Source organism: Candoia aspera, chromosome 2 (assembly GCF_035149785.1).
Source record: "Candoia aspera isolate rCanAsp1 chromosome 2, rCanAsp1.hap2, whole genome shotgun sequence".
NCBI lineage: Eukaryota > Metazoa > Chordata > Lepidosauria > Squamata > Boidae > Candoia > Candoia aspera.
In genome coordinates, this window is record NC_086154.1 from 130,634,988 (window position 1) to 130,661,361 (window position 26,374).

Consider the following 26,374-nt stretch of genomic DNA (forward strand, 5'->3'; position numbering starts at 1 on the left):
ATATAAATCTAGGATATAAGTACGTGTATGTGTTTAGCCCTTCTCACATATGCATAAAAGTATCTGTCCAGCTGCCTTTTCCTTCATAATACAGAAATCTGCCTAATATGAACCAGCCCATTAGTCCATCTAATTCAGAGTTGTCTGTACTTAATGGCAGCTAACTGGGCTTCAGGCTCCGGCGAAAACTACCGTCTACCGTGGATTTATATAACTTGGTCTTCTTCCACATCCGGTCATTCAGATTATCTTCGTCCAGTCCATGCAGCAAATCTTGTCTCACCAATGTCTTGCTTATTGCAAAGAGATAGGAATATAAATGGTTTATTAATTGGTTACTTCCCGCGGGTTAGAATCGCATTTGGTAAATAACTGCATGGGAAGCGGATTAAAAATCTCCCCATTTCTATTCCCCTCGTCCGATATGGGACATTTCATGTGCCAGAGAAGCCTCTTGCAGGCTGAGTTCCAAGAGGTGGTTGCGGGAGGGCGCGCGAAAGGCACCGAACCCCTTTCCTCGGCCTGGTTCAACCGCTTCACTTACTCCTTCCAGCCTCCTCCGGCCGCGGACGGCGCGCGGGAAAACAGGCCGCCATGTTCTTCCTTACCAGGAGAATGAATCGGAGTTCTCCACTCGCGCTCTTTTCTCTTTTTTCTCTGGCGCTGTTCAGTGGGAGCTTCTCAGATGCGAGCGATGGAAATGGTGAGCCGACCTTCCCCCACCTTCGGCAGTGGGTTGGGCGGGCGCTGAGCCTAGGCAGGTTCCCCCTCACGGTGCTTCAGCTCGGTCCCGGGACGAGGTCAGGGCGTGCGCCGGAGTACTACTCCCGTAGGCCATAACATTAGTCCCAGAAGATGTACACGCGAAGCGCTCGCGTTCCGCTCCCTGACTCGCAAACAGAGATAGCCGGCTGGTTCATTTCAAATATTAGCTCAAAAAATACAGTCGTGCAGGACTTTCGCTAGGCCGTCCAAAAGCCACAGGGCATTTTTGATGCAAAGGTTTTTCTCCCTAGAATGTGGTGGTTCCAAACACTGAGAAACAGACATCCGTTGAAACGCACAGTGTTTTTTTTTTCGTGAAAGTTGTTTTATTGAGGTTATCGGGATCTACTTCCAGTTAACAGCATGGCAGATCCAGCTATTGAGATACGGATCGGTCTTACGAATATCAGTAGACTGAAGTCTCTTTTCTGATGTTCTTCTGGCGAGAAACTCCCGAACGTGTCGGCAGTTTAGGTTACAGTATTGTTCAAAACCCGCCCGGAAGGTACGCCTTCTGAGGTGGAAACTGCTTCAACCAGATAGCTTTGCATACGTTTTCTTGTCCTTCCTGCAATCAGTGCACGAAATTATTTGACATACGGTGCGTGGATATTGTAGCTTCAGAAAAGCTCTTTGGGATCAGGTTGGAAGATGCTTTTGCCTTGATGCCAACAAATGTCGCAGTTTTGCTGTTAGGTAGGCTAAGTCGCCCATTCTGGACCAGAAGTCTCTTTAAAATTCTACAGAATCTGCTCTTGAAATTATAGAATAAATCATAGGTTGTACATTTGGAGACCCTTATTGATCTGATGAATCTACTGCTTAATTGTCTTCTTTTGGTTCAGGGGCTGTTATTTGACTTCAAGAACATTATTTTTATGAAATGGCGTAAATGCTCTTAGTCTTTCTAAAATTTGATTCCATTGAAACAGCTCCTAATTGTCACGATGCATAATTAGGGTTGTGGATCCATTGTGGCTGTTGCTTTCCTGAGTTCATATTTGGTAATTCTTCCTGCCTTTTGTTTCTTCCCTGATAGGGTACACTTTTAGGCCCTTAGTTGCTTCACCTGAAGCACCTCTTGCATATATGCTTTTGCTTTTGTACATGCATATAATGCTCTTCTTTTCTAATGCTCTTGTAGTTCACATTCTAGCGCGATGCAGGCACCAGCATCTTTACTGATGCTCTCAAACACTTAGTTACCTTAGGCCAGATCAAGCATCCCCTTTGGAACTGTAAGGGTTGTGTACATTGATCATAGCAGCTTTAGTATTTTTATTCCCTAAATAACGGATTCCCTAAGTAACGGGTGGCTATGGAGTTAAATTTGTAGGTTGCATAAGACCCATTGGGACTTCACAAATCTCAGTGCATAGATCACTTAAATTTGAGCATACTGGTTCTCACAAGTGATGCTTTCTTAATCTTTGGCTGTCTCTTTTCACATTAATCCTTAATACTTCCTTAAGTTTATTCTTCAGGTCCTCTGGTTCCTTTTCAATGAGGTTCAGGATTCCTGGTATTCTCATTGAAAATTGTGGGTATTCGTTCAAGAACATATTGTGGAAACTGACTAGCTTTCTTTTTCTGTAGCTTAAGTTGGACCTTGCTCACAAGCAGTTTGTGATCTGTTCCCTAATCAGCACCTGGCCGTGTCTTTGATGCTACATCTGAACTCCTCCATCTCCTTTTAACAATAATATAGTCAATTTGATTTCTATGTATTCCATCTAGTGATAGAGGCTTATTTTGTCCATCTCAATTTTCACTGATGCCTAGGATGTCTTTTTGTAGTTGGAAAAGCTTATGCCTTTTGATAAAATTTGTTAGTTGGAAAAAGTGCTTGCTACCAGACTTCTGATTTTTTGCTACCACAGACTAACATGGCTCTCCTCCTACAGTGGCCACCCATAAAAGAAATATTTTCTGTTTTTTTCCTAACTTAATTCTTATATTAAATACATAAACAGCTTATGAATGTCATAGATCACTAGCTGTGTTTCCTAATCACTGACAAAAATAGAGCTTCAATTTATTAGTATTTCTCCCTTCCATTATTGATTTAGCACTTCCACTGTCTCAACTGAGTCTAGTTAAATGGAAAGAAGAGCTCCAACACTCCAAACAATGCTACACTGGGGAAGGAGCTAAGGTGGTAAAGAAGAATTAGCTTTGTAAAAAAAAAAAAAAAAAGAGCTCCTAAAGCAAGTTTAGACTTTTCTAAACTATTTTCCTTGGGTTTTTTTCTCTAGTTTTACTTCTCTAAAAGAGTTGGGATCTACTTGCTGAGAGTGATTTGTGTAGACTTGTTTATGACAGCTAATGGTTGGAAAGGCTGTTATATTTACTGAGTTCCTGGTATGTACACCCTACCACTGGGTCTGCTAAAACTTCATCTACTTGAGATTTCATCCGTGTAAAAGAGACATTTGCACACCAGCTGTAATTTGTATTTAGAAGAATCAGCATTAAGAAAATAATTTGAGAAAACATCTCGAACAAGTCCTACCCTAGTTCACACAAAGATAAAGATAGGGAGGGGGAAACACGTTCAGACTTGCAAGAATCTCTTTTATAACTGTTACAAATCAAAATAGCCCTATTCTATGTGGCACTGGTTTCTTAGCCTGCTCTTCCTTGTAGAGCTGACAGGGAGGGGGGCAGGGGAAAGATTGGGTGCCATTCTTTCTTTTCATTGCCTGAATCTGGGCCTCAACCTCTGCACTGAAGATCAGGAAGGAGGTCTCCGAGAAGGTAGATGAGAAGGAGCATTCCTCCTCCCCTTCATTGCCCCCACTATAATTTGATCCAGTTGAGGAGCCCCAAAATATTGTCTCCCACTGTTCTAGCCCAGCCCCAACTGTGGAGAGTGTCTCTGACACATCCATGGATAGCAAGTTGGTGTCCTTTAACTTCAGAGCTATGTAGGAAGTTCTACTGAGCTTGTGGGAGATAAGGTGGAAGGAAAAGAAAAAAGAAAAGAAAAAAAAGGTGGAGATCTGCCAAACTTGAGGGAGTTTCTGGTGGAGCCAGCAAGCTCTCCAGAACAAGACAAAGCCAGAATAGAGATAGGAGGTATTTCTTCCCATACAAAGCAACTGTAGATTTTTTCTACAGTCCTACCTCCAGAGGAAATGGGAGAGATACCCTCTATAGAATGACCTAAGCTCTGCTCTAAGAAAATCAGAGGTTCATATGTTCACAATTCTTGGAAATCTCACAAAGAGAAACGGTTCCAGCTTAAACGAATGATTGATTTTAGACAAAAATAAAGATGGTCATGCTGGACAAATTCAAAGCAATCCATATTAACAGTAGTTATTTTAGATCAGCAACGTAAAGTATCACAAAAGTGTACAAACAATTATCTTCATCAGGCAAAATATTAGAAAAAGCAGAGGATAAGCAGGAGGGAAGGAGGGAGGGAGGGAGGGAAATGGCTGAAAAAACCCTAAATTAATGAATTCTGCATGGTCAGTGTATAAAAATAATGTGGGAGGAGACTACAGACATTCAAATTAGATTCTAATTGAAATTGCATCCAGGATCTATTTTTATGCTGATTGCAGGGTGTTTTATGGACCGCTTACAAATATTACACTTAATTAGTCTTGGTGTTTTGATTTCTAGAATGTGGAACAAGGCCTGTTATGGATGAGATAGCATCAGGGATTCGGATTGTGGGTGGACGTGATGCTCCACCTGGGGCGTGGCCATGGCAAGTTAGTCTTCAAGTTTACCATTTTGGTGTAGGATACTATCATATTTGTGGCGGATCATTAATTGCTAACAACGCAGTGCTGACAGCAGCACACTGCATTAAAAAATGGAAGTATGTATCTTTTAATTTTAAACCATTCTCAGTTAATTTTAGATGAAAGAAAAGTTTGATAAAAATTGTTTGATTTGAAAATATTTGTACATTTTTGTAAATCTATTTTGTCCTCTGGAATTGATTTATCAAGCAAGAAAAGTACTATTAGAAATGTACAGTTTTATTTGGGGCGAGGTAAAATGTTCCACCTAGTAAAATACACCAAATTAAGAATTGAACAGGATTGGTTGTGCAGAAAACAATGAAGAACCTACGTATGTAGGCAACCTTTGACTTATAGTTATGTCACATATAACTTAAAAAGGTAGTTTGTTTTCTCATGAAACTTATTTATTTATTTGAGATCATGGAAATATGTATTAAAAAGAATGAATTTCAGATCAGTCAAATCAGATTTTTAGGTGTGCCCCATAGACGAGTACACAAGATTTATACGAAGGAAGATTCAAAACCAAAACCAAATTAAGCTTCACAAGTTGACAGAAAATATCCATTGTATAAATTGATGAAATCTTTTTTATAGTATTTTTATTAAATATCATGATTACAACAGTAAAAACTAATACAAACTGAAAAAAATAGAATAAAAAGAGAGAGTAGAAAAGAAAGAAAAAGGGAAAACAGAGAAAAGAAAGAAACATTAAAATATAGTAAAGAAAAGAAAGAAATGTATAAAGAAGTGACTTCCCCCTTCATCACAACAAGAATAAACAATTTTAGTAACTTATCAACATCTCTTAAAATACAACAAATGATCTCTTCTTCCCATATCCCATCTCTTATCAATAAACAAATCCATAAAGCCTCGTCATTTCAGTCCTGATGCCAGCAGAAGTCCGTTAACGGTTACCAGAGATAACAACATATCTACTTTAACCTTGATCAAATAAACCAACCTTACATTCCTTCCTTTTACTTCTAACAATCATAACCTAACCTAACCTAACCTAACCTAACTTGGCTTCTGGCAAGCAAAATCAATGGAAAACTGCATGATTCGCTTAACGATGACATGGCTTGCTTAACGACCACCGCAAAATGTTGTAAAATTGGGTTAGATTTGCTTAATGACTGCTTTCCTTAGCAACCAAAATTCTGGTCCCAATTGTGGTCGTTAAGCGAGGACTACCTGTAACATCTTTTTCCATGTCATTCTTGTAGCCTTTCATTTTTAAATCCACTTTCAACTCTGTCTCAATCTTGTCAGGTAGAACTTGTTCCTCTTCCATAACATGTTTTAGATACAGTCTAGCTACAGAGGCAGACACTCTTAACTTCTGGGTCTATTGTTGAAAAATATCCTTCAGTCCAATGTTAAAATATTTTGCTTCATTCAGTAATTGTAAGTCAAGTTTGATTGTTCCTTTAACTGTAATCTTTAGTTCCCTCTAGTTCCCTTTAGTGTCCAATTTTTAAAATCTTACTATGTTTCTTTTTTAAAAGAATTCCAAACAAAACCATTTTCCCATAGGAAGGATTCTTTATAATTAATTCCAAAATCTTATTTCAAGTTTATCTGGTCCCTTAGTCCATTTGTAACTTTCTAAAATCAAAGTTTTAATCACACTTTTGCTGTTTATTCCACAATTTTTTTTTTAAAGTTCTTAAACTTGTAGTTAAAACTTCTTTCACTAAGGATTGAGGGAAACTCACCCGGTGCTGTAAAACATGTTGATCCAAAGGATTGTAATAGCTGGAAAGCAGATAACAAGCAATTTCCAAAAGTGATTAGAAAAGGAAGTATGTGAACTTAGTGTCCTTTCAAAGGTGCCAACTGTGGTTTGTACAAGATGGTTATTCTCTCGTCTCCTAGAGCTCTAAACCCACCGGAGACCGCTATCTTGTGGTTTCCTCACAGGCAGCAGCTGCCTGGAGCACTTGTGGGCGATCCCAAGTCCTCTCCTTGTCCAGAGAGGAATTATCGAAGAGCCAGTCTACTTGCTGGCTCTTTATTCCGCCATAGTCATCATCAGCTCTACTTTTTGCAGAGCCATCTTCAGTCTGCCGTTTCTTCCCCAGAAGTCCCATAAAATGATCAATTCCTAACATTCAGTTGCAGTGGCTTTCATTGACCCATAATATTTAGGTTGTTTTAGCAAAAGAAACCATGCACTGGAGATCTAGCAATCTAATAGCAAAAATGCCACCAAGTACTAATTAGGTTCTAGGTATTAGGAGCCTAGCACTTTGCTAAGGATTTTTCTCACACAGGTGACTATAATAGACAGTATAGCAGATAATGAGGCACGTTTTCAGTTTGGAAATGGCTGCATCTATAGAACCTTGGAAAAGGAAATTTGGAAACCAACATCTGATATTAAAAGACAAAATGGATATTGGAAAGAAGAAATGATAGTGTCCCTCAAGTTAAGTGTGACCCTTTGGGATTACATTACAGGTCCATATAATTTTCTTGGCATCAATACGGAAGTGGTTTGCCATTGCCTTCTTGTGGGATTTTTTTGTGGCTTCTCAGTGTGGTCTACAGCCTTGGGATTTCCTGGTGAATTCCCACTGAAATACCACCCAGGTCCTAGATTGCTTACCTTTTTGTGATTGGCCAAGTTTAGCTGGGTGCAAGTTATCTAACTGGACTTCAAAGAAGAAATCAGCCAGCCAAAATATTCTAGAAATTAGTGGCTAAGGGAAAAGAATATTTTTTCTGGACAAAATTATGTTTATGTCTTCCTAGCCCAGGGATGAGTAACTTTTTGTAGCCAAGAGATACTCTAAGCACTTTTGGGAGACTGAGAACCACAAGCTGGATGGGTACAAATCACGTGGCTGGGTGGGACTGAGGATTGGGGGGAGGTGTCTTTTTTTTAAATAACAACAACAGCAACTCTGATGTGCCTAGTTTAGGGCCCACATTAAAATTCTCATGTTTCTCATTTTGAAATGGCAGGAAATTGTGCTGACAGTCATGGGATGAGGGTCACAAACAGGGAATTCAAGAGCTGCGGGTTGTCCCATCTCTGCACTAGGTAATAACAAAGATGTATATAAACACTCTGAAACCAAAAAAAGGATTGAGGAACCTAATATCTCAAGGAGAGCACTGGAAGAAATTGAAGTCACAGGAAAGGAAAGTGGAGCCACAGAGTACAGTTGCATGAAAAAGTTGAAGGATCCTTTTGGTCAGATTGTTTCTATGAATTCCTAATTCAGCATAAGATGACATAATCTCTAGATGTTACAAAGTTAAACATTACATCTTCCTAGAATTTTGGGTGCAGTTGTTTACAGATTCAAAATTAAAAACAGTGAATATGGCAGGTGCAAAAGTTTGGATACCCTTTCAGTCAGTATCTTATAATACCTCCTTTGGCAGAAACAACAGCTTTGAAATGATACTTGTAAATATTGGTTCTTGCTTTTGGAACTTTTCCCCCACTTTTCCCTGCAGAACACCTTCAAATTCAGAAATATTTGCAGGTGTCCTTACATGCACTGAATGTTAGATATCTAGCCACAGATTTTCAGTCATATTCATGTCTGGGGACTTTAAAATCCATTTAAAAATCTTTGTTCTTTCCTACAGGTACTTTGTGCTTGATTTAAAGGTATTGTTTCAGATAATTGCATTGCTGAACTATCCAGCCTCTTTTCAGCTTCAGTTTTTCACTGACTAAGACATTAAATGACAGATCAAGGAAAACTGCCCCCAAACAAATCAGATCCGCAGAAGAGAACCTACAGATCCCTGTAAATGACCTGATGAAAAGTTCAGCTGACACTGGAGAAATTGTCCACAGGTGCACAGCACAGTGTTGCTTATTCAAAGGTGATCTGCCTGGAAGTGTTGTCAGAAGGTTGCATTTTCTAACTTCATCACAAAAATTATTGTCTAAAGCAGGTTTCTTGACCAGGGTTCCATGGAGCCCTAGGGTTCTGCGAGAGGTCACTAGGGGTTCCCTGGGAGAACACTATTTTAAAAATTATTTCAAATTTGGGCAACTTCACTTTAAAGAGGTAAGTTTCATTCTTTATTTTTAGTTTAAGAACACTGTTAGTACATATATACAGGACTACCCATGAAACAAATATAATAATTTTGTAACCTCTGGCCTATATTTGAGCCTGAATGTGCAGGGGTTCCCTGAGGCCTGAAAAATATTTAAGGGTTCCTCCAAGGCCAAAAGTTGAGAAAGGCTGGTTTAAAGTATGCAAAAAAAAAAAATGTTGACAAGCCTATAATACTTTGAAATAAAAAGCTTTGGATTGATGAAACAAAAATTGAACTGTTTAACCACAACTATTCAAGATATATTTGAAAAAAAAGGTGAAGTGTTTGAAGAAAAAGGCACCTTGCTCATTGGGAAGAATAGGAGTCGCTCTATTACTCTTAGGAACTATGTGGCGACAATGGCAAAAGAAGTAGTGTGCTAGTGGAAGGAAGAATGGATTCATCAAAATGTCAGCTTATCCTAGATGCTTCTATCCCACAGTCAGTGAAGAAACTGAAGCTCAGAAGAGGAAAAAAATGGCTGAAAAAATCTTTGCATCTTCCATATTCACTGTTTCGTTTTTTGAATTTGCAAATAAATAGTATACAGTCATGTGAAAAAGTAAGTACACCCCATTGAAATGTTTGGCTTTCAACATATTTCAATATACAGATATTTTATCTTTATTTCAACAATATTGATAGATAAAGGGGATATGATAATAACAAATATCATGCACCATTTACATTTTGTAATCCATTGTGTAATTTAAATAAAAATAAATGCAAATTTCCATGTGGAAAAAGTAAGTAAGCCCCTACTTTTATCACTATCTCAAATACCTAAAATTAGATCAGGTGCACCAGATCAGGTGTAAATGATTATAGCATCATTAGAGAGGATCTGGGAGGAACCTGATTTATTTAAATCTCAGACACTTAGAATGATTTCCTCTTAGCTGTTGAAGTGTGTGAGATAACCATGCCTAGATAAAAGCCCTCTGAGGCTTTCAGAAAGAAGGTATAGATGCCCATGAGTGTGGGAAGGCATTTAAAAAGATTGCCAAACAATCGGAAATCAATCATTCTACTGTCCAGAAGATCATCTTCAATTGGAGAAGATTTCAAACAACTGCCAACTTGCCTGGGCCAGGCCGTCCTAGCAAGTTCAGCCAGAGAGGAGAATGCAAGATGCTGAAAGAAGTCTCTTAAGAATTCCAGAATTCCAGCACAGGACCTACAGGTAGCTCTTGCCAGTATTGATGTGAAAGTGCACAAGTCTGCCATTAGAAAGAAGTTGCACAAATTAGATCTATGTCAGAGGTGTGCCAGGAAGCAACATTTGCTGTCCAAAAAGACCATCAGGACAAGACTAAAGCTTGCTCATGAACAAAAGCAAAGGTGACTGATGACACAAGCACGAGATTATGAAAACTTCAAGCAGTTACTAACAGGCAATCCTGGCAAAAAGATCTCCTTAGGATATGAAGAGTCAGAAGCAACTGAATGACTGAACAGTTATAATCTTAGGTAGAAATGCAACACATTAAAAATATACATCTAATATCTTTATTATGCAATTATTAGAAATTACTCTGTGAATATAACTAAAAAACAGAGACCAAATGTGAATAAAACCCTAATTAAATGATGCTTCTTTACTGTTGTGTTGCTTTTTCAGCCAATTCTATATTCCACATTTTTAACTATTGTGAATTGAAAGATACAAAGTAGTTTTCCAATGTTTTGGTACACTAAAACTGGGAGCTAAAAGCAAAAATCCATTTCTATCTTGTACAGTTTAATGAAGGTTGGAGGAAATTGGCAATAAAATCACAGAACTTATTACCAAAGCTGGTGGTATATTTTTTCCAATTTCATCAAAAACATTCAACCAAAATGTTCAATTAATTATCATTACTAGTAGAGATATTACTATGTACCAATCTAATTATGCTTCATATGCTCTCCAGACAGATTTAATTAATATAATACAGATTTTAAAATGTAGTGCTATTAAGTAGTAGTATACTGTTTTTGATGAGTTGCCAAAATAGATTTAAAGACAATTTTGTACTGTCAAGTGTTTTGAGTCCACTGAGTTCCAATTCCAAGACCTCTTCTCATAATTTTTAAACACTTTCAGAAGAGCTAATTGTTTTAATGTAATTATTTTGTATTGAGGCTCCCGGATCGAGGCTGCAAAGAATCCAGACAACCATTAAATGACAGCAAAATAGAGAATTTTCTAGAAGAATCTCTAATGAGATTTGTACAGCCCAGATCTGATAGTTTAGCCCTGACAATCAAAGTTAAGATCTGATTGCATTTGTCTCATTTGAAACCAGGTTGGACCTTGTGACTAAATCTTCTACATGATATATTCAGCAGAGGTAGGTTTCCTATTAATAATCAAATTTCTGATTCTACAAAGGATGACTGATTCTGATTTTGATCTAGTAACAAGCTTACTAGTTTTGCCTAGAACAGATACCATGACAATTCTCAAGCAGCACTGAAGTAATAATTCTGTAGTAAACATTGTCTATATAATTTTTCCCCTCTCCTAGGAATCCAGAATTTTGGACAGCTGTATTTGGCTTGCATAATCTCTATCATTATCAGTATTACACTGTAAAGCGTCAAATCAAAACAATTGTAATCCATTCTCATTTCGAGAGCGATACTTATGAAAATGATGTTGCATTGTTTGAATTATACAATCCTATCACATTTAATGATTATATCCAGCCCATCTGCTTACCCTACAATCTTCCTTTTCTAAGTAATGATACTCCATGTTACATAACAGGATGGGGAACTACAAACGAGCAAGGTAAATGCTTTAATTTCCCTGTAAATTAATTTATTGTTCAGTGCAGACATAATTTCAGTGACCTCATAAAGTCTTTCTGTGTTACTTCCATTTAGCCCATTATGTGGAGAAAAGCCTATGTTGACCTTTATGGTACACAGGCTCTGTGTGTGTGTGTGTGTGTGTGTGTGTTTGCATTCAAATTTTGTGCTTATATTGCTTTTGTTCCATCAATCACTGAGCATTATATGCAGCTATCTCTTCTGTTTCTACAATTTCAGTAAGCATTGCTCATAGATTTTCATGACTATAAGTAATAATGGTAATAAAAGAAACACTGATTCTTTTTGAAAAAATGAAAGTGGGTATTTTTGTAAATTACAGTATTTACATAAATACTTGCTCTTAAGCAAATCGTTTTGACTGAGGAGTTCTACTTGGGTATCTTCCTGTCCCAAATAGGAACATAAATCAAGAAAAAGATGATTAATGGGGAGGGAGACTCAGTTCAAAGATCAAGAGCAAGAATTATGAGTTGATACAGTTCCATTCATATACTGCTTAAACAATTGTTTGCCGTTGATATGAAAGAAAAGGATATTGACAAAATAATGTAAACCTTGTCTGAGAAAAAACTGCGTATAGTGTGTTCATGTACCACATACACCAGTGGTCTTCTTTACTATCACTTGTTTTCCGCCAAAACATTCCACTGCCCAACCATCCAGTTCCATGGGCTGTTCCAACTTTGCCAGATATTTACTGTCATTCTACCAATCACATTGGAAGTATTCTGACCTTGAAATTCCAACCTCTGCTTTGTAAATGGTGTACATATACTTCCACACTGAGCTAGTATGAGTAAAGCAGTATTTTGCTTCAGAAATTCATCCATGAAAAATCCAATTAGCTCCCTTGCATAGGCTTAATAAAGTAAGTAAATAAATAGGTTTATTGTTGTGACTGCAGGTCATAATAATGTATATTAGTAAAGTGCTGTATATTCATTTCACACCAGACATGCAGGACTCAGCACAATGAAAAACTCTTAGCATCTCTAGTGATGACACATTGTATAAAAAGGTATGCCTTCCATCCCTCATATATACAAATTATTGTGGACAAGGGACAAACCTTTAAAATTCATTCTTGCCTCTACAAATATGGCTGCTATTCAGAAAGTAAATAGCTGTCAGTAGGCAGCAGTTTTGCTTATACTTTAAAAAACAGAAGCATAGATCATACTTGTAGCATTATTTTATGTTTTCATTACAGGTAGAAGCAAATATATATTACAAGAAGCACAGGTTGTTATTATTCCACAATATATCTGTAACAGATACGATTGGTATGCTGGAGCAATAACATGGAATATGCTTTGTGCTGGCTCTGAAAGTGGAGATGCGGATAGCTGTCAGGTAAAACAGATAATTCCATTTTTAAATTTCTTGCCATAACACCCTGATTGGTGCCATTTGACATATCAAGCACATAAAGTTGCAAATCTAGGTAATAAAATTAGTTGACACTTCCTGTAGTAAAACAGGCACTAGGAGTGACACAATATAGTTCAACTAAGATTTCTCACTTTGCTTAGAATATTTCAATCACTTTGTTTCCATACAAAACAATTTTGAAAAGAGGTTGAACGTGGTTCTTTTCTACATCTGCATATATAATAATCATAAAACTTAACAGTGGGTGAATATTCTTATGCATTTCTAGATCTGTAGCTTGATTTTCAGAGTAAGCATATTTGTGCTGGAATCTGAATCCCCAAAATACCCATGAGGAAATTTTGTAATGCACAATCCTGCACCACTTACCCAAGAGGAAGCCCCATTGAATTAAGTGGGGTGACTCCTGAGTGCACCTTGTAGTATTGCAGTCTTAATGACTCACAAGATTGCCTAATTCAAACTTTCCATATTTTCTTAGAAACAATATTTTATTATAACAATTCATGCCAAAATAGGCCCTCAGCATCTTAAAATGGAAGTATATTCTAAGCAAGGTTCAAATTAACTCTTTCATTTTTTAGGGAGATAGTGGTGGACCATTGATGTGCTATGTCCAAGATGTCACAAAGTATTACCTGGTAGGAATAACCAGCTTTGGTGTTGGCTGTGGCCGACCAAAACGTCCAGGAATCTATGTACGTCTAGTTAATTATAAAAGTTGGTTGAAAACTCTTTCTCTAGGTAGCAGATCTACTACTGTGAACATTCATAATGTTCTAATCTTATTGATAATAAGATGGATAACATTCCATATTTCTCTATGAAAAATTGACATGATCTCAGATTGTCTTTTAAACATCGCTTCCTCTATAAACATGTATAAAACAAAATATTATTTTAACAATATGGATGCATTATGTTTAGCATACATTTTGTAATCTTTCACTTACATAGCCTAAATAGGTTGAAAAGCATTATTTAAATTGTAATTTTAAAAACGAAACAGTTTCATGCCGTTATATCTGTACATATATAGCTGTGAATTTCATTGTGACTATAAAATGGATTAAAATATAAGAATATTTTAATATATCAGTAATAGTGAGTGGTATATAGTGAAAATATTTTTCCTCCCGGAGGGGGACTAATAATTTGTAGAATTACATTATCTTATTCCATATAAATTCAGAAGAAATGCATATGACAAATGCCTAATGTCATCATGTATTAGTGGCATTAAAAAATAAAACTTGCAGTTGATTCTATGCTTGAAATTTCAGTGAAATATTTTACTTTCATTCTCAACCAAGTAACCATCCTATAGGGATTTGGCTGAGCTAATTTCATAGTATTTCAAAAGTTTTAAATACCAGAAAATTGAAAAATATTGATGGCTACATCTCTTACAGGAAATTGAACAGCCTATTTTTCTTTCTCTAAGCAGCAATTCAGGCTAATGTAACTTTATTAGAAAAACTGTTAAGTTGAAGCAACAAGATGTTGCAGATGAACTATACTGGTAATAGAACTATAATATAAGTGGGGGCAGAGTGTTATAATAAGATAGTTCAGAGACACTGGTTGGGTTCTGACAGCAGGCTAAGCCAAGGAAAGAGAACCCTTTTCCCTTGAAAAAAGCCTCTGAGAACCAGAAGGAACATGGTGGTACAACAGTGTCCCCAAAGTCGACAGTGTTCTTTTTTGTGTTTTAGTAGATTTCAGAGGATAGTTATGGGGGGATGAAAATTAGGGAAATGTTATATACATGCATGATGCATCACAGAGCGATGAAATAAAACATAGAAAAGACCACAGTCAATATATATTTTACTTTAGACACCTGTGAGAATACATACTACATGAAGCACTTTTTACAAAATACTTCTTTTCTGTTTCCTCTAGCAACGTATTCACATACAGTTTTGTCATATGCGAGCTTCCTTGAAATGTCATTTTCTAGAGAGAATATGCATAAAGAATTTAAGTGCTCTTCAGTCATGGTAGACCAAAATTTGTTCTATATAAAGGATAGCTTTAAAAAATTCCTTTCTGCTTCACAGCTCATGATAGGCATTGTCAAGTACAGCTTAAGCACAGTAATAATATTGGGAAACACTTCAGTGAGGTATTGCTCACAAATAAGCTGAAGAACCTCTGCACGTTGCATTTTAGATGACGTGTTTTCTTCTGGGTTCTGGGATTTCCTAAGGTGCAAATATTATTTGAACTGATAACTCTCGTTTACTAATTTGTGGTCAATATCATCTTTGTAATATGATATAAGTTTAATACTGTCCTCATCGAATTCAGAATTGTTCACCAATTCTGAGAGGAACTTGATCCTTTTTGCAATCTGCTCATAAGGGTCAATCCTCTTGTGTAACTGGATTATCAAGCAATCATAGAGTTGATATAGAACTTCTATCCTAAATTTGTCAGCTCCTCTCAAAGAAGCAATACCACCTGTTCCGTCTGAAAATTTCCTTGTAACAATGCATTCGGAAGCATCAGAATAACTTGAGGTGATATCTTCACACAAACCTTTTGCTTCTGATTGATAGTGTGCAATCCTATTGGCTGAATTTTCTCTGAGTTCTTAAACAAAAGTAAAGATGATAGCAGAAGATAACCTTCAAATATATCAAAACCAGGGGTTTGGAGTTTCTTACTTGTTTTGTTGAAACGCTCCAGCACTTCTTCCCAAACAACTGTTAAAATAGCATATTCCAGCTTTACCAACTTGTGGTATAAATTCTTTGCATCTCGTTTACATTCAGGCATCTCTTCTGAGTCTTCAAAAACAAGTCTGAGAGTTTGTAAAAACCCCATATATCCATTTTTAAATATATACACTGCTTCATAATGTGCAGACCATCTAGTTACACTTAAGCTCTTCAGAGAAAAATGTGGATTGCCCTGTGTTTAAAATCCCCCATCTTCATGGAGATCCAGAAAAGAAACCATGCAGCTCCTGCAAAGTGCCAAAATAGTCAACAACTTAAGGTACAATAGACACTGCCTTTTCTCTAACAAGGTTAAGTGAATGGGCTGCACATGGTACATAGTCTGCATACCTGTTAACGTTTTTAAAGAGTGCTTGCAGCCCTTTCTTCAAGCCCTTCATATTAGATGCATTATTGTAGACTGACCACGGACATTTTCAAGTGAAAGCTTACATTCACCCAGGACTTGTTGTATTTTGTTGAACAAAGTCGTGGATTGGTAAAAATGTTAAAAATCTCTCACAGGGTTTTCCATTATAGCAGTATTGAACCACAATTACCAGCTGGTCAACATGTCAGGCCTAGGGTCAACAATAATAGAGTAGTATTTGGTGTCCATGTTGTTGATTTGATTCACAGTTTCATCTTGCACATGTTTTCCCATGATTTCTATCAATTCTCCATACACGGTTTTGGATAGGTAAGTAGCATTTACTTTTCCTTTTTACATTTCTCGAGATGTTCATGTAAAAATGGGTCAAACTCTGCAACAAGTTCAATGGTCCCCATAAAGTTTCCATTATTTGGTGAGCCCCACTTCTCCTCATGACCTCTAAATGCCAAATCTTTCACATAAAAACTTTATAACAGCTACAACTCTTCAGTACTTCAAAATAGTACTGTATGGTTTTTCTCATCTGTTCTTCAAGTTGTTGACCTACAGTATTTTTATTTGACTTCCTTGTTATCCAACACAACATCTCCCTCTTATATTCCATGCCATCTTCATGATTCTCCAGAGTTCTGAGTACATTCATCCAACCAGAAAACCTACCTGTTGTAAGTGATGTTTGGCATTTAAAAAAGAGTTTACAAACAAAACAGTATATACAGCCTTTGCTCTTTGAGTAAACTAGCATCTTGTCATTTTTCAATCTTTTTTCAAAATATTTGTTTGAGAAACACCTGTTTTGCTCCTTGTAAACCCTGCTTGGTTTGGTATATAGATCATCTGGTTTTTTATTTTGAAAAAAAAAAACCTATGTCTTGCATTAAACAATTCTATATGAAATCATTATCAACTGTTATGGGCCAGTTTGCAAGGTCACAGTATTCTTTGAAATCACTGCCTGCTTCCTTTTTCATGTTTCTGCTCAGTCTCTGCTTGTTCCATGGAACTTTCATGTTGACCACTGTGATCATCTGTATCAAAAGTGTCAACAATGGGCTGAATATTGCTAGAAAGAGCACCCACGGCTTGTGCACTATTACTGGCTTCCATGGTGTTTGCTTGACTTGTTTCAACTGTAGGTGTTGACAGATTTGACATTGCAAAATAGTTCGTTAGTTTTTGACATTCAGATATTTCATCAGATCACTTTTCCTTGAGTTTGCGTTTTTGGTATCCACTTAACTTTCGTGAACTCATTGTTATTCTTCTAGGGTCTCAACTTCTGTTAAAAAGGGAAAAAATTACATTATGTAATTATTTATAATTGTTTTATATTAAATATATTTAGAATGAAACATCCTTAATTTGAACGTTTTTTTTTCATTTACAGCTAGCCTACACAATACTTTAATAACCTTTAAATTTTTATTTTAACTATTATTTTGTATTGAATTACACTATATTATTAATATTATTTTTTTTAAAAACCATTCTCATACAGTAGACCCAAAATTTTTAAGCAATGTGGACTAAAGTCACTTCTGGCGCCCCTCCAGGATTAGGGGCCCTGAAGCTTAAGTTTCATTAGTTTCATAGTGGATCCACCCCTGCTTCGGTATCTTGAAGAGCTGTCAGGTCCATATAGTGGTGACTTCTTCTATGAGGGAGTGGGTCATTCTGTATGCCTTGAAAGAGGCACTAATACACCCCTTCTTCAGGAGACCATAACTGGACTAAGTAAGTCTTAGACAGCTTTTGTCTATTCTGCAGCCTCCTCTTTCTGGGGAAGATTGTTGAGAATAGGATTAGTCTGCAGCTTCAGGGGGCCCTGATGATAACAGATTATCTGGACTTTTTTCAGTCAGGTTTCAGCTGGACCACAGCACTGGGATGGCATTGATCACACTTGTTAATGACCTCTGATGGAGCCAAGATAGGAAGGCTGCAACCATTCACTTTTGATGGGAAGAGAGAGATCAAGTCCAAAACACCTGACCTGCAGAGTGTCATAGAGGTTTATCTGGGTGAAGTCATCTGTCAACACAGCTGATGATACTCAGTTGTATAGTTCAGTCCTTGGCCAACTAAGTGACACTATCAAGGTCTTGTCTCGGTAGCTGGAGGATGTGAGAGTCTGGATGGGGATATAGGCTTTTGTTATTTATTTATTTATTATTCAAATTTCTGTCAACGCCCATCTGCCACCAAAAAGGGGGACTCTGGGTGGTTTACAATAAAATTAACAATTTAAAAACATCCATATATAAATAACCTAACAAAGAACCAGACAATAAAATAATAATATAAATATATAAATATAAAATCCAAGTGGTGGAGATTGCATTCGATAGAGGGAACTCTACAATACCAGCCACCCCCAGGAAGAGCTATTGCCCTTCCTGTCCCAGGCGAGGTGGCAGAACCAGGTCTTCAAACCCTTCCGAACGCTTAAGAGTGAAGGGGCCTGCCTCACCTCTGGGGACAGAATGTTCCAAAGGGTGGGCACCACTGCAGAGAAGGCCCACTTCCTGGACCCCGCCAAGCGAAACTCCCTTGCTGATGGGATCCGTAGCATGCCCTCTCTGCATGACCAGGTGGGACGGGCCGATGTTATGGGGATGAGATGGTCCCTCAGGTAGCCTGGACCCATGCCATGTAGGGCTGTAAAGGTGATAACCAACACCTTGAATTGGACCCAGAAGCAGACTGGAATCCAATGCAGCTCGCACAGCAAAGGTGTTACATATGCCGACCTTGGGGCACCCAAGATTGCCCGCATGGCTGCATTCTGGACCAGTTGTAGCTTCCGGATACTCTTCAAGGGTAGCCCCATGTAGAGCGCATCGCAATAGTCTATGTGGGAGATGACGAGGGCATGACTGACTGTCCAGAGGGCATCTCGATCCAGGAAAGGGCGTAACTGGCGCACAACACAAAGTTGTGCAAAGGCCCTCCTGGCCATGACTGCCACCTGCTCTTTGAGCAGGAGTCGTGAGTCCAGGAGGACTGGACTGCCATACTCCACCACCTTGTCAGGGCCACCAGAGTCCACCAAAGTCTGCCAGGGTACACCAGGGTCCATCCGGTCTGCCAGAGGTCCCCCAGAAACTACCGGAGTCTGCTGGAGTCTACTGCTTCCCCCACAGGCTGCTGCACCCGCCTTGCTCCGTCGCTTTGCTGCTCCACCCGGGGGGGTGATCCAGCCGTCTCCGACACTGGCTCAAGATGTCAGGGCCAGAGAACCCACAAAAATTAATAATAAAAATCTGTCCCACAAAACCCAACAACAAAAGGGGCTGGGGATTAGGATTAGGATTCACAGAGACCAGGATCCCTCCCCCCCAGAGCAGCGCTCAGTTTATGATTTTTAAATTTCACCATTTAATTTTTTTTAATTGTAAAAAAGTTATGGGTATGCAATGATATTCCTACGTAACACCTCTGCTTTGCAAATTACACTGGCTACCAATAAACTTCCAGCTGCAATTCAAGGCGCTAGTTATACAGCAACTTTGGGCTATCGATTAGTTTGCAGTCTCTGGGCGTGGCTGGATTTGTAAACTGAAGATCTTGATTAGAGTGTACTCTTGATACAACAACTTCATTTTGTCCTGTTTTCCTATCAAGGCCCTCAGTACGGAATGAGGCAAATTGTCATTATTTGAAACAGAACTAGATTGAGTCAATTTGGGCTGTTTTGGAATGGAAGGACATGTGGGCTTGCTGGGATGTAGATTATTTTCCTTCTTCAACGGAGTTGTTTGATTGCAAGGTTCAGAGAGTTTATAAAAATTTTCTGCAGAGTTGCTGTCAGATGAAAGGTCCAAAGCTATCAAGTCAATTAGAGGTTTAGCTGCTGCTCAGGTTAGTAGCAGTGTTTGTTTTAATTCATCCAAATGTCTCAGTATGTCTTCTTGTTTGCACTTTGGTAAGGCTTCAGAAGAGTTAATTAGTCCTGTTTCTAGAGCTTCATCAGTGCCAATTTTTTCTTGCATCATTTCAATATGGTTATTTGGGCAGTGTCTCGTCAAGGACTCTAAAGTTGCTGGGTTGCTGTGTTTGGCACGCTGCCCGTGGCATGAGGCATCTGCTTGAGATGTTAAACCAAAAAGTGCAGTCCTTTTTTCATCTCGGAAAACATGCAGTGGGTATATTTGAAAAGTGGAAAGAAAAGATTTCATTTTGAACAGCGTAGAGGGAATGGTGGAATGGTTAAAGGACAATAGAATTTGTTTATGACCTGTCATACCAGGAAGCCATTCAACAGCACTGAGGTCAATCATACGATGCTGGCATCGAAGGAGTGAGTTAAGTGATAGAATAAGAGCTTTTCTGGTGGACCAGCATCCAATGTAAATCTATTGAGGGTAATCCTTAGAGCAACTTGTTTGTTTGAAGCATGCAGTTGAGCTTGTTTGGGCTTATCTCTTTGGTAGAAGGTAAGGCTGTAAGCTCTGCCTGTTTTTGGTTGATCTTGCTAATCTTAATTTGTTCTTCTGAACAATTTTGTTTCCTTTGGTTGTCCATAAACAAATCAGAATTGGTGCCAGTGTTTTGAATTACTTTAAAAGCTGCTAGCTTATCTCCATAACTGCACAAAAGTTACAAAGGCTGTTTTTAAAGAGTCCACCTTTGTGTTTATGGAAGTTAAATATTCAAAAATTGAGATTACAGTTTGTGCACTTAATAAGCATTGTCTAGCAGCAAAGCCTGTTGTAAATTACTTTGGTGATTGCTTGACTTGTTCTTTCCCCATCAGAGATGTATTAACAACAGGGGAAGGTAGTAAAGACAGGGGTTCAATCAGATGGTTTGATTCCTCATGCAAAGTAGAGGACAGCTCTAATAACTGTTGTTGTTCAATGTCTGTTTCCAAATCCCAGTTCAGTATATCTAACTGTTGGAGGGAGGGATGGAATAGAGAGGATCTATTTTGTTACTATTTTTACTCACAGTTTTCTTGTCCATCACATAGTCCTCAATTTTTGGCTGCTTTGTAGGTTTGGGTAGAGTCTGAGCGCCTGGGCTAGTCCTGTTGCATTTCTTGTTCTTCCCCATTGCTTCAGGGTTGTCATGTCATAACTGAAGCCTGTATATTGTTTTAGGAACTTGGTGTTCAGTTTTAGAATATCTCTTGCCAAGAATGTGTTTATAAAATAAAACTAGATAAAAATTAAGGTGTGTAGTTAGGCTGTTCATAAAATGAATAGAACATATAAAATTTCTTAAGGAACTCAGCAGAGAAGCTGCTGCTCCATCGTCATCTTGGCTCTGCCCCCTGCTAGTTATATAGATTAGACATTAGGAAGAACGTCTTGACAGAAAGAGCTGTGGAATAGGTTATTGCACAGAGTGGTTTCTTTCTCTTTACTGAGGTTTTCAGACAGGGTGGATTGTCATCTATTGGGGATAGCATAGTGAATCCTGCAGTGTGCAGGGAGTTGGACTTGATGACCTCTTAAATCTCTTCCAAATCTATGTTTCTATAATCAGAGTCAGCATGCTCTGTGACTATCCATTAAACCATGCCGTTGGGTGGGACTCAGGAAGCATGCCTTTATGTCACAGTGCTTACCCTCTGGAACAGCATTACCCTGGAGATTTGAATGGCCTAACTTTGCTCTCCTTTGAATGAGCCTTTCAGACCTGACTCTTTCCCCAGACTTTTGAACAGATGAAATGTGAGCTCCTTGTCTATTCCACCAGGATGACCATTTTCCTTTTTTGCCATCTGCTGTTTTTCTGTTGGTCTGAAATATGTATGCCACCCAGATTTCTCAAGAAGTTGGAGGCTTTAGGCAAAGGTGAATGAATGAGTGAATGAACGCCATCCACTAAAGCCACTGAATGAAACATGAGAAAGAACATCAGCTCATAAAGTTCATGACTTTCTGGTCTATACATTATTGCTCAGAGCATGAGAAATAAACAAGATGATTTGAACTCTTAGCATGAGTTGAACCCTAGGTGTGGATGATATCTTCCAAGAGTAAACTTCAAATGGGAGACTTTAATTACCTCAACATCGATTGTGAGATGAACTCTGCCAAGCATCATTCTTCCATGACATTCCTGACTTGTCTTGCCAATAGCTTTCTCTTTCAGAGGATGGAGAAAGGTGTCAAGAGGATAAGCTTTATATCTTGTTTGTTTGCTTTTGTGACAGGAAATGATTTTACTGCACTGTTTCTATCAGAATACAAAATCCGCTTGGAGGGTATGAGTGAGCTCTTCTCCAGATTCACCATGAAGTACTGTTCCTATAGACATTGTATCATCTGAATGATGCCTTGTACCTGGATAGTATATATGCATCATTGATAAACAAGATTGTCTAAATAAACATATATATATATATATTAAGGTTGTGCAGTGCTTCTGATTCAATCTCCAAAAGGTGTTTTGGAGAGAACAAGAAGGTAGAGTTTGTCTGCAGTATCTTAAAGCAGCTTCATCTTGTCTTGAGATTCCTAGTGGCTGTTTTAAGGAGTCCACTCATTAATCTTAATGCAGCTCCACCTTTTTCCGGATTGTATGGAAGCCTGAAAAAGTGGGGCTGCCTTAATGAATAGTGGCAGCGCATCTTCCAAATAGTTTTTACAATGTCCATAATCCGAATTTACATTAATCTTTTTTGGGAAGAGAGAGAGTGCTCACCAGAGTAGGCAAGGCACTCTTTGCTGACCAAACTGGAGGTAAATTTTGGGAATGGGAATCTTGACTTAGAGGATGCTTTCTCTGGAGATATTTCCAAAGTTCCTTGGGTTATATTCTGCACTAGCAGTTATCGTGTGACTGACTGTTCCAACTTGAGAACTCTAGTTAATTTGCCCTATAGTATTGGATATATCTTTGTTTTAAACAGTCTATACTGCTGGAGGTACGTTCCCTCCAGGTACCTCCCCCACATCTCTCCCAGTCCCCTAGGAACTGGTAGCTGATGCAGCCCTTGACTTGGTATTTTGTGAACTCGGGGTGAGCAAGGTCCTCCTGATCACTGAATGAGTAGAGCAAGGCTGAGGCTGCTGCTTAAGCCAACATCACCTACAAAAGCCCTCACCCAGAATTTGCTGTTATTTGAACTTGCTTTTCTGTATGTCTGCCTCTCTACTTCTTCCTTTAATGAGGGGGGGGGGGAGGAAGATGACTGTAGCAAAACAAGGTGGAATCAGTGGTGGTGTATCCTGAACTAGAAATGGGGGTACTTCTCTGTTCTGGGAGGAGCCTCTTCTCCTTTTTTTTCTTTTAGGTTAATCACAGTCATGAATGCAATCTGTTGTCCAATTTCTCTACTTGGAATTAGACTAGCAGGGCAACATTTTTCTCTACACTCACTTCCTGCCCGTGAGATGGGTCATAGTACTCTTCTCAACTGCCCTTTATCCTCTTGATGGTGTAACTAACCTTCCCCCAAGCCAAAATGGTAGGGCATTTAAGGCAGAGTGTGCTATCCAGACTACCACATTTGTCCCCACTTTTGACATATGACTACAGTATATCCAATGGGGTGTGGAGGGTCACTGGCCATGTAGGTGCCATCTTTGGAATATTCTGCCTGGTATAGGTGGTACCTTTCTAGCTGCTCCTTGCTGCCAGGGTGGCACACTGCTTGTTGAAACATTCCATTACAAAACGGTCATTCAGCCTGCTTTCCATGAGTTTCCAGACCTGCTGCGCTGGTGACATTTAATTCACTGCAAGTGCATCACCTTTCCTGCACACTGGGCCTGTCACTGCTTTATTAGCACCATCAGAGGAGTACTGGTACTAGACTCACTTAGTAGCCACTTTAGGAACACCCCTTCTGCTTTCCCGGGCCTATGCCCTATTTTTTTTGGCTAACCAGCCTCGGGGGGGGGGGTCTTCTTTCCAAGCACAACACAGGAGAGAGAAGCTAACAAAGGATATATGACCTTCTCAAGAAGGCAGAGACCAAACTAAAGGGAAATTTCTCCCCAAGGAAGAGGAAGTGATTTCTGGCCATACCTTCTCACCTAAGAGCTCTATACTATTGGTTCCATAATTCTGATAATTAAGAATAGGGAGATTCAGCAACGAGAAAAGAAAACAGGTATTCTGAAAGTCATTGGCTACAGAAAGGAATGAGAACAGAGGAACAGTGATGTACTGCAGCACATGGGAGTGTCATTTACTCTAGATCAGGGTGTCTCAACCAGGGTTCCACAAGAGGTCATTAGGGATTCCGTGGGAGATCATGATTTATTTAAAAAATTATTTCAAATTCAGGCAACTTCACATTAAAGAAGTAAGTTTCATTCTTTTAGTTTAAGAGCACTGTTAGTGCATATATATAGGCCTACACATGAAATGAATATAATAAGTTTGTAACTTCTGGCCTATAATGTGCAGTGGTTCCCCAAGGCTTGAAAAATATTTCAGGGGTTCCTCCAGAGACAAAAGGTAGAGAAAAGCTGCTCTAGACAAAAGTTATAACAAGACACAGGAATGGTAGTGACAGGATATAAGGCTGATTGTAAAATACATGTACTGTATGTATGTATGTATATATGTCTGCCTTCAGTCTTGACTCCTGGTGACTAGGTGGACTAGCCCAAGCAGTTTTCTTGGCAACAATTTCGGAAGTGGCTTGCCAGTACCACCACCCTGAGGCTGAGAAAGACTGACTGGCTCAAGGTCACCCAGCTGGCTTCATACGTAAGGTAGCACTGGAACTCAGGTTTCCCTGCTCCTAATTCAGCACTTGAATCACTACACCAAGCTGGCTCTTGTCAAATACTGTAGAAATACACAAAAATAAAACTAAAATTATTTTTAAAACAGCATATCAATTGACTTGATTCCCCCCTACTTTTTAAAGATGTTGCTATTATTCTGAAATAAAATAACCAACTATATCTTTTAATAACATTTATTATAATGTTTATTGTAATTCTACAAGGATAAAAATAAATGTTACAGAACAAGGGTGATTGAGAGAATTAAAATACAATATATGGCTACCTGATATGCTCAAAGAGCATGTCCATGTATAATACTGTAAGACAAGTTTGGCTTTTACCACAGGTAAGCCATTTACACATCAGTACAGCCAGCCATAATTTGCTGGGTGCCCTTTATTTTGGCTGGAATTACTATTACTTTTGTGATGGTTGGCTAGCTGACATTTTAAATATTTTTTATGAAAAACAATTAAAATTAAACATGACCAGGATGGAGAAAGATCACCCTGCCCTCCTTGATTGTCCATATGGCACTCCCTCCAAGATGCTCATTGTGTAGAGGAAGAGGAAAAAAGACACTCACTGCAGCAAACTAGTTTACTGCAGCTCCAGCTTTCTGTATCTTTAAGTTAGAAATGGAAGTTAATATGATTTAGCACCAGCATTTCATTTACGTGACTAAATTGACAGCAAATCATAGTTATAAATCACAGTGAAGGTACTCAGCAATTTAATACATGGTCCAACTTTGGATGTAATGGTGTGCCTAGTATGACTTAGTATGTTATTGCAAATGTCAAAGCTGGGTTCACATTTTACAGTAAGCCATGGTCTGCTTAACCATAGTTTGTCAAAAACAACTGACAAAACATTGCACCAAGCTATAAATATGGGTTTTCAGAACTTTCTACAAAAAATAAGATCATACAGCTTGGTAGAAAGTGTGAACCCAGTCCAAATGATGCCATGCTCCTGAAAATATCTTGAAGTTGGGATTTTTCTTTTGAAAATAATTCAGAGAAATTAATAGATACTAAAGTGCAGGACTGTACACCAGCAAAGTGGTAATTTATGTACTGATGGCACAGCACCAGTTAATAAAGCAAATTCAGTTCCTGAGGAATCAGTTCTGAGGCACTTGAAATCAAGAACCCTAAGAAATGTCTACCATTCTGTTGAAAATTCAATATAAAGGCTTAACAGTTGTGTAGAAGGGTTTTACTTAAAATCAAAACTCAATCAAGTTCTCCTTTAAGGTTGGGTACCCTACCCATTGTGATTCTGCTTTCCTGTATGCAGGGGGATTAGGATTCATGATCATTAGGGAAAAAACAGTGGAAAAAGTTATTGTAGTATAATGAAGAAAAAGTAAAGTCAGATCTGCGCCGCAAAATTCGGGACGACTACTAGAGGACAGCTCATAAAGTCGGAAACTTCCAACGCTCTGCTGCGGTCTAGTCCGGATTTTTGCAGCCCGGATTGGTAGCCCCATCAATGTGCACAAAACAAAATTATAAGCGCTAATGAAAGTAAAGGCACAGAAATATCCCATTCTTGAAATCTATAAACGATTTCTATTGCCTACTCAGTGGCATCAAAATAAGGAAATCTCCATTTCGATGTCTTTGCCAGCTTCCCTGTTAACCTTTGGTAAGGTTCCTTGCCCGGGAACACCTGGCTACAACTTGGCATCGTCCACAAGGGTGCGAGGAGCACGAGGGAGATGATCGGTGG

The 26,374-nt window shown here is 38.5% G+C and overlaps 2 protein-coding genes across 2 annotated transcripts in view; one reads left to right on the forward strand and one right to left on the reverse strand.

Annotated features, from left to right (window-relative positions):
* ATF1 (activating transcription factor 1) overlaps window positions 1–26,374 on the reverse strand; it is a 364,083-nt gene that overhangs the window by 164,812 nt on the left and 172,897 nt on the right. The gene's annotated exons all lie outside the window — the stretch shown is intronic.
* On the forward strand, window positions 695–13,651 carry LOC134490067 (transmembrane protease serine 12-like). Its single transcript, XM_063292951.1, has 6 exons — window positions 695–703; window positions 3,687–3,843; window positions 4,399–4,600; window positions 11,120–11,385; window positions 12,640–12,782; window positions 13,406–13,651. The coding sequence occupies exons 1-6, from the start codon at window positions 695–697 to the stop codon at window positions 13,646–13,648; spliced, it is 1,020 nt and encodes a 339-aa protein (XP_063149021.1). The 3' UTR covers window positions 13,649–13,651.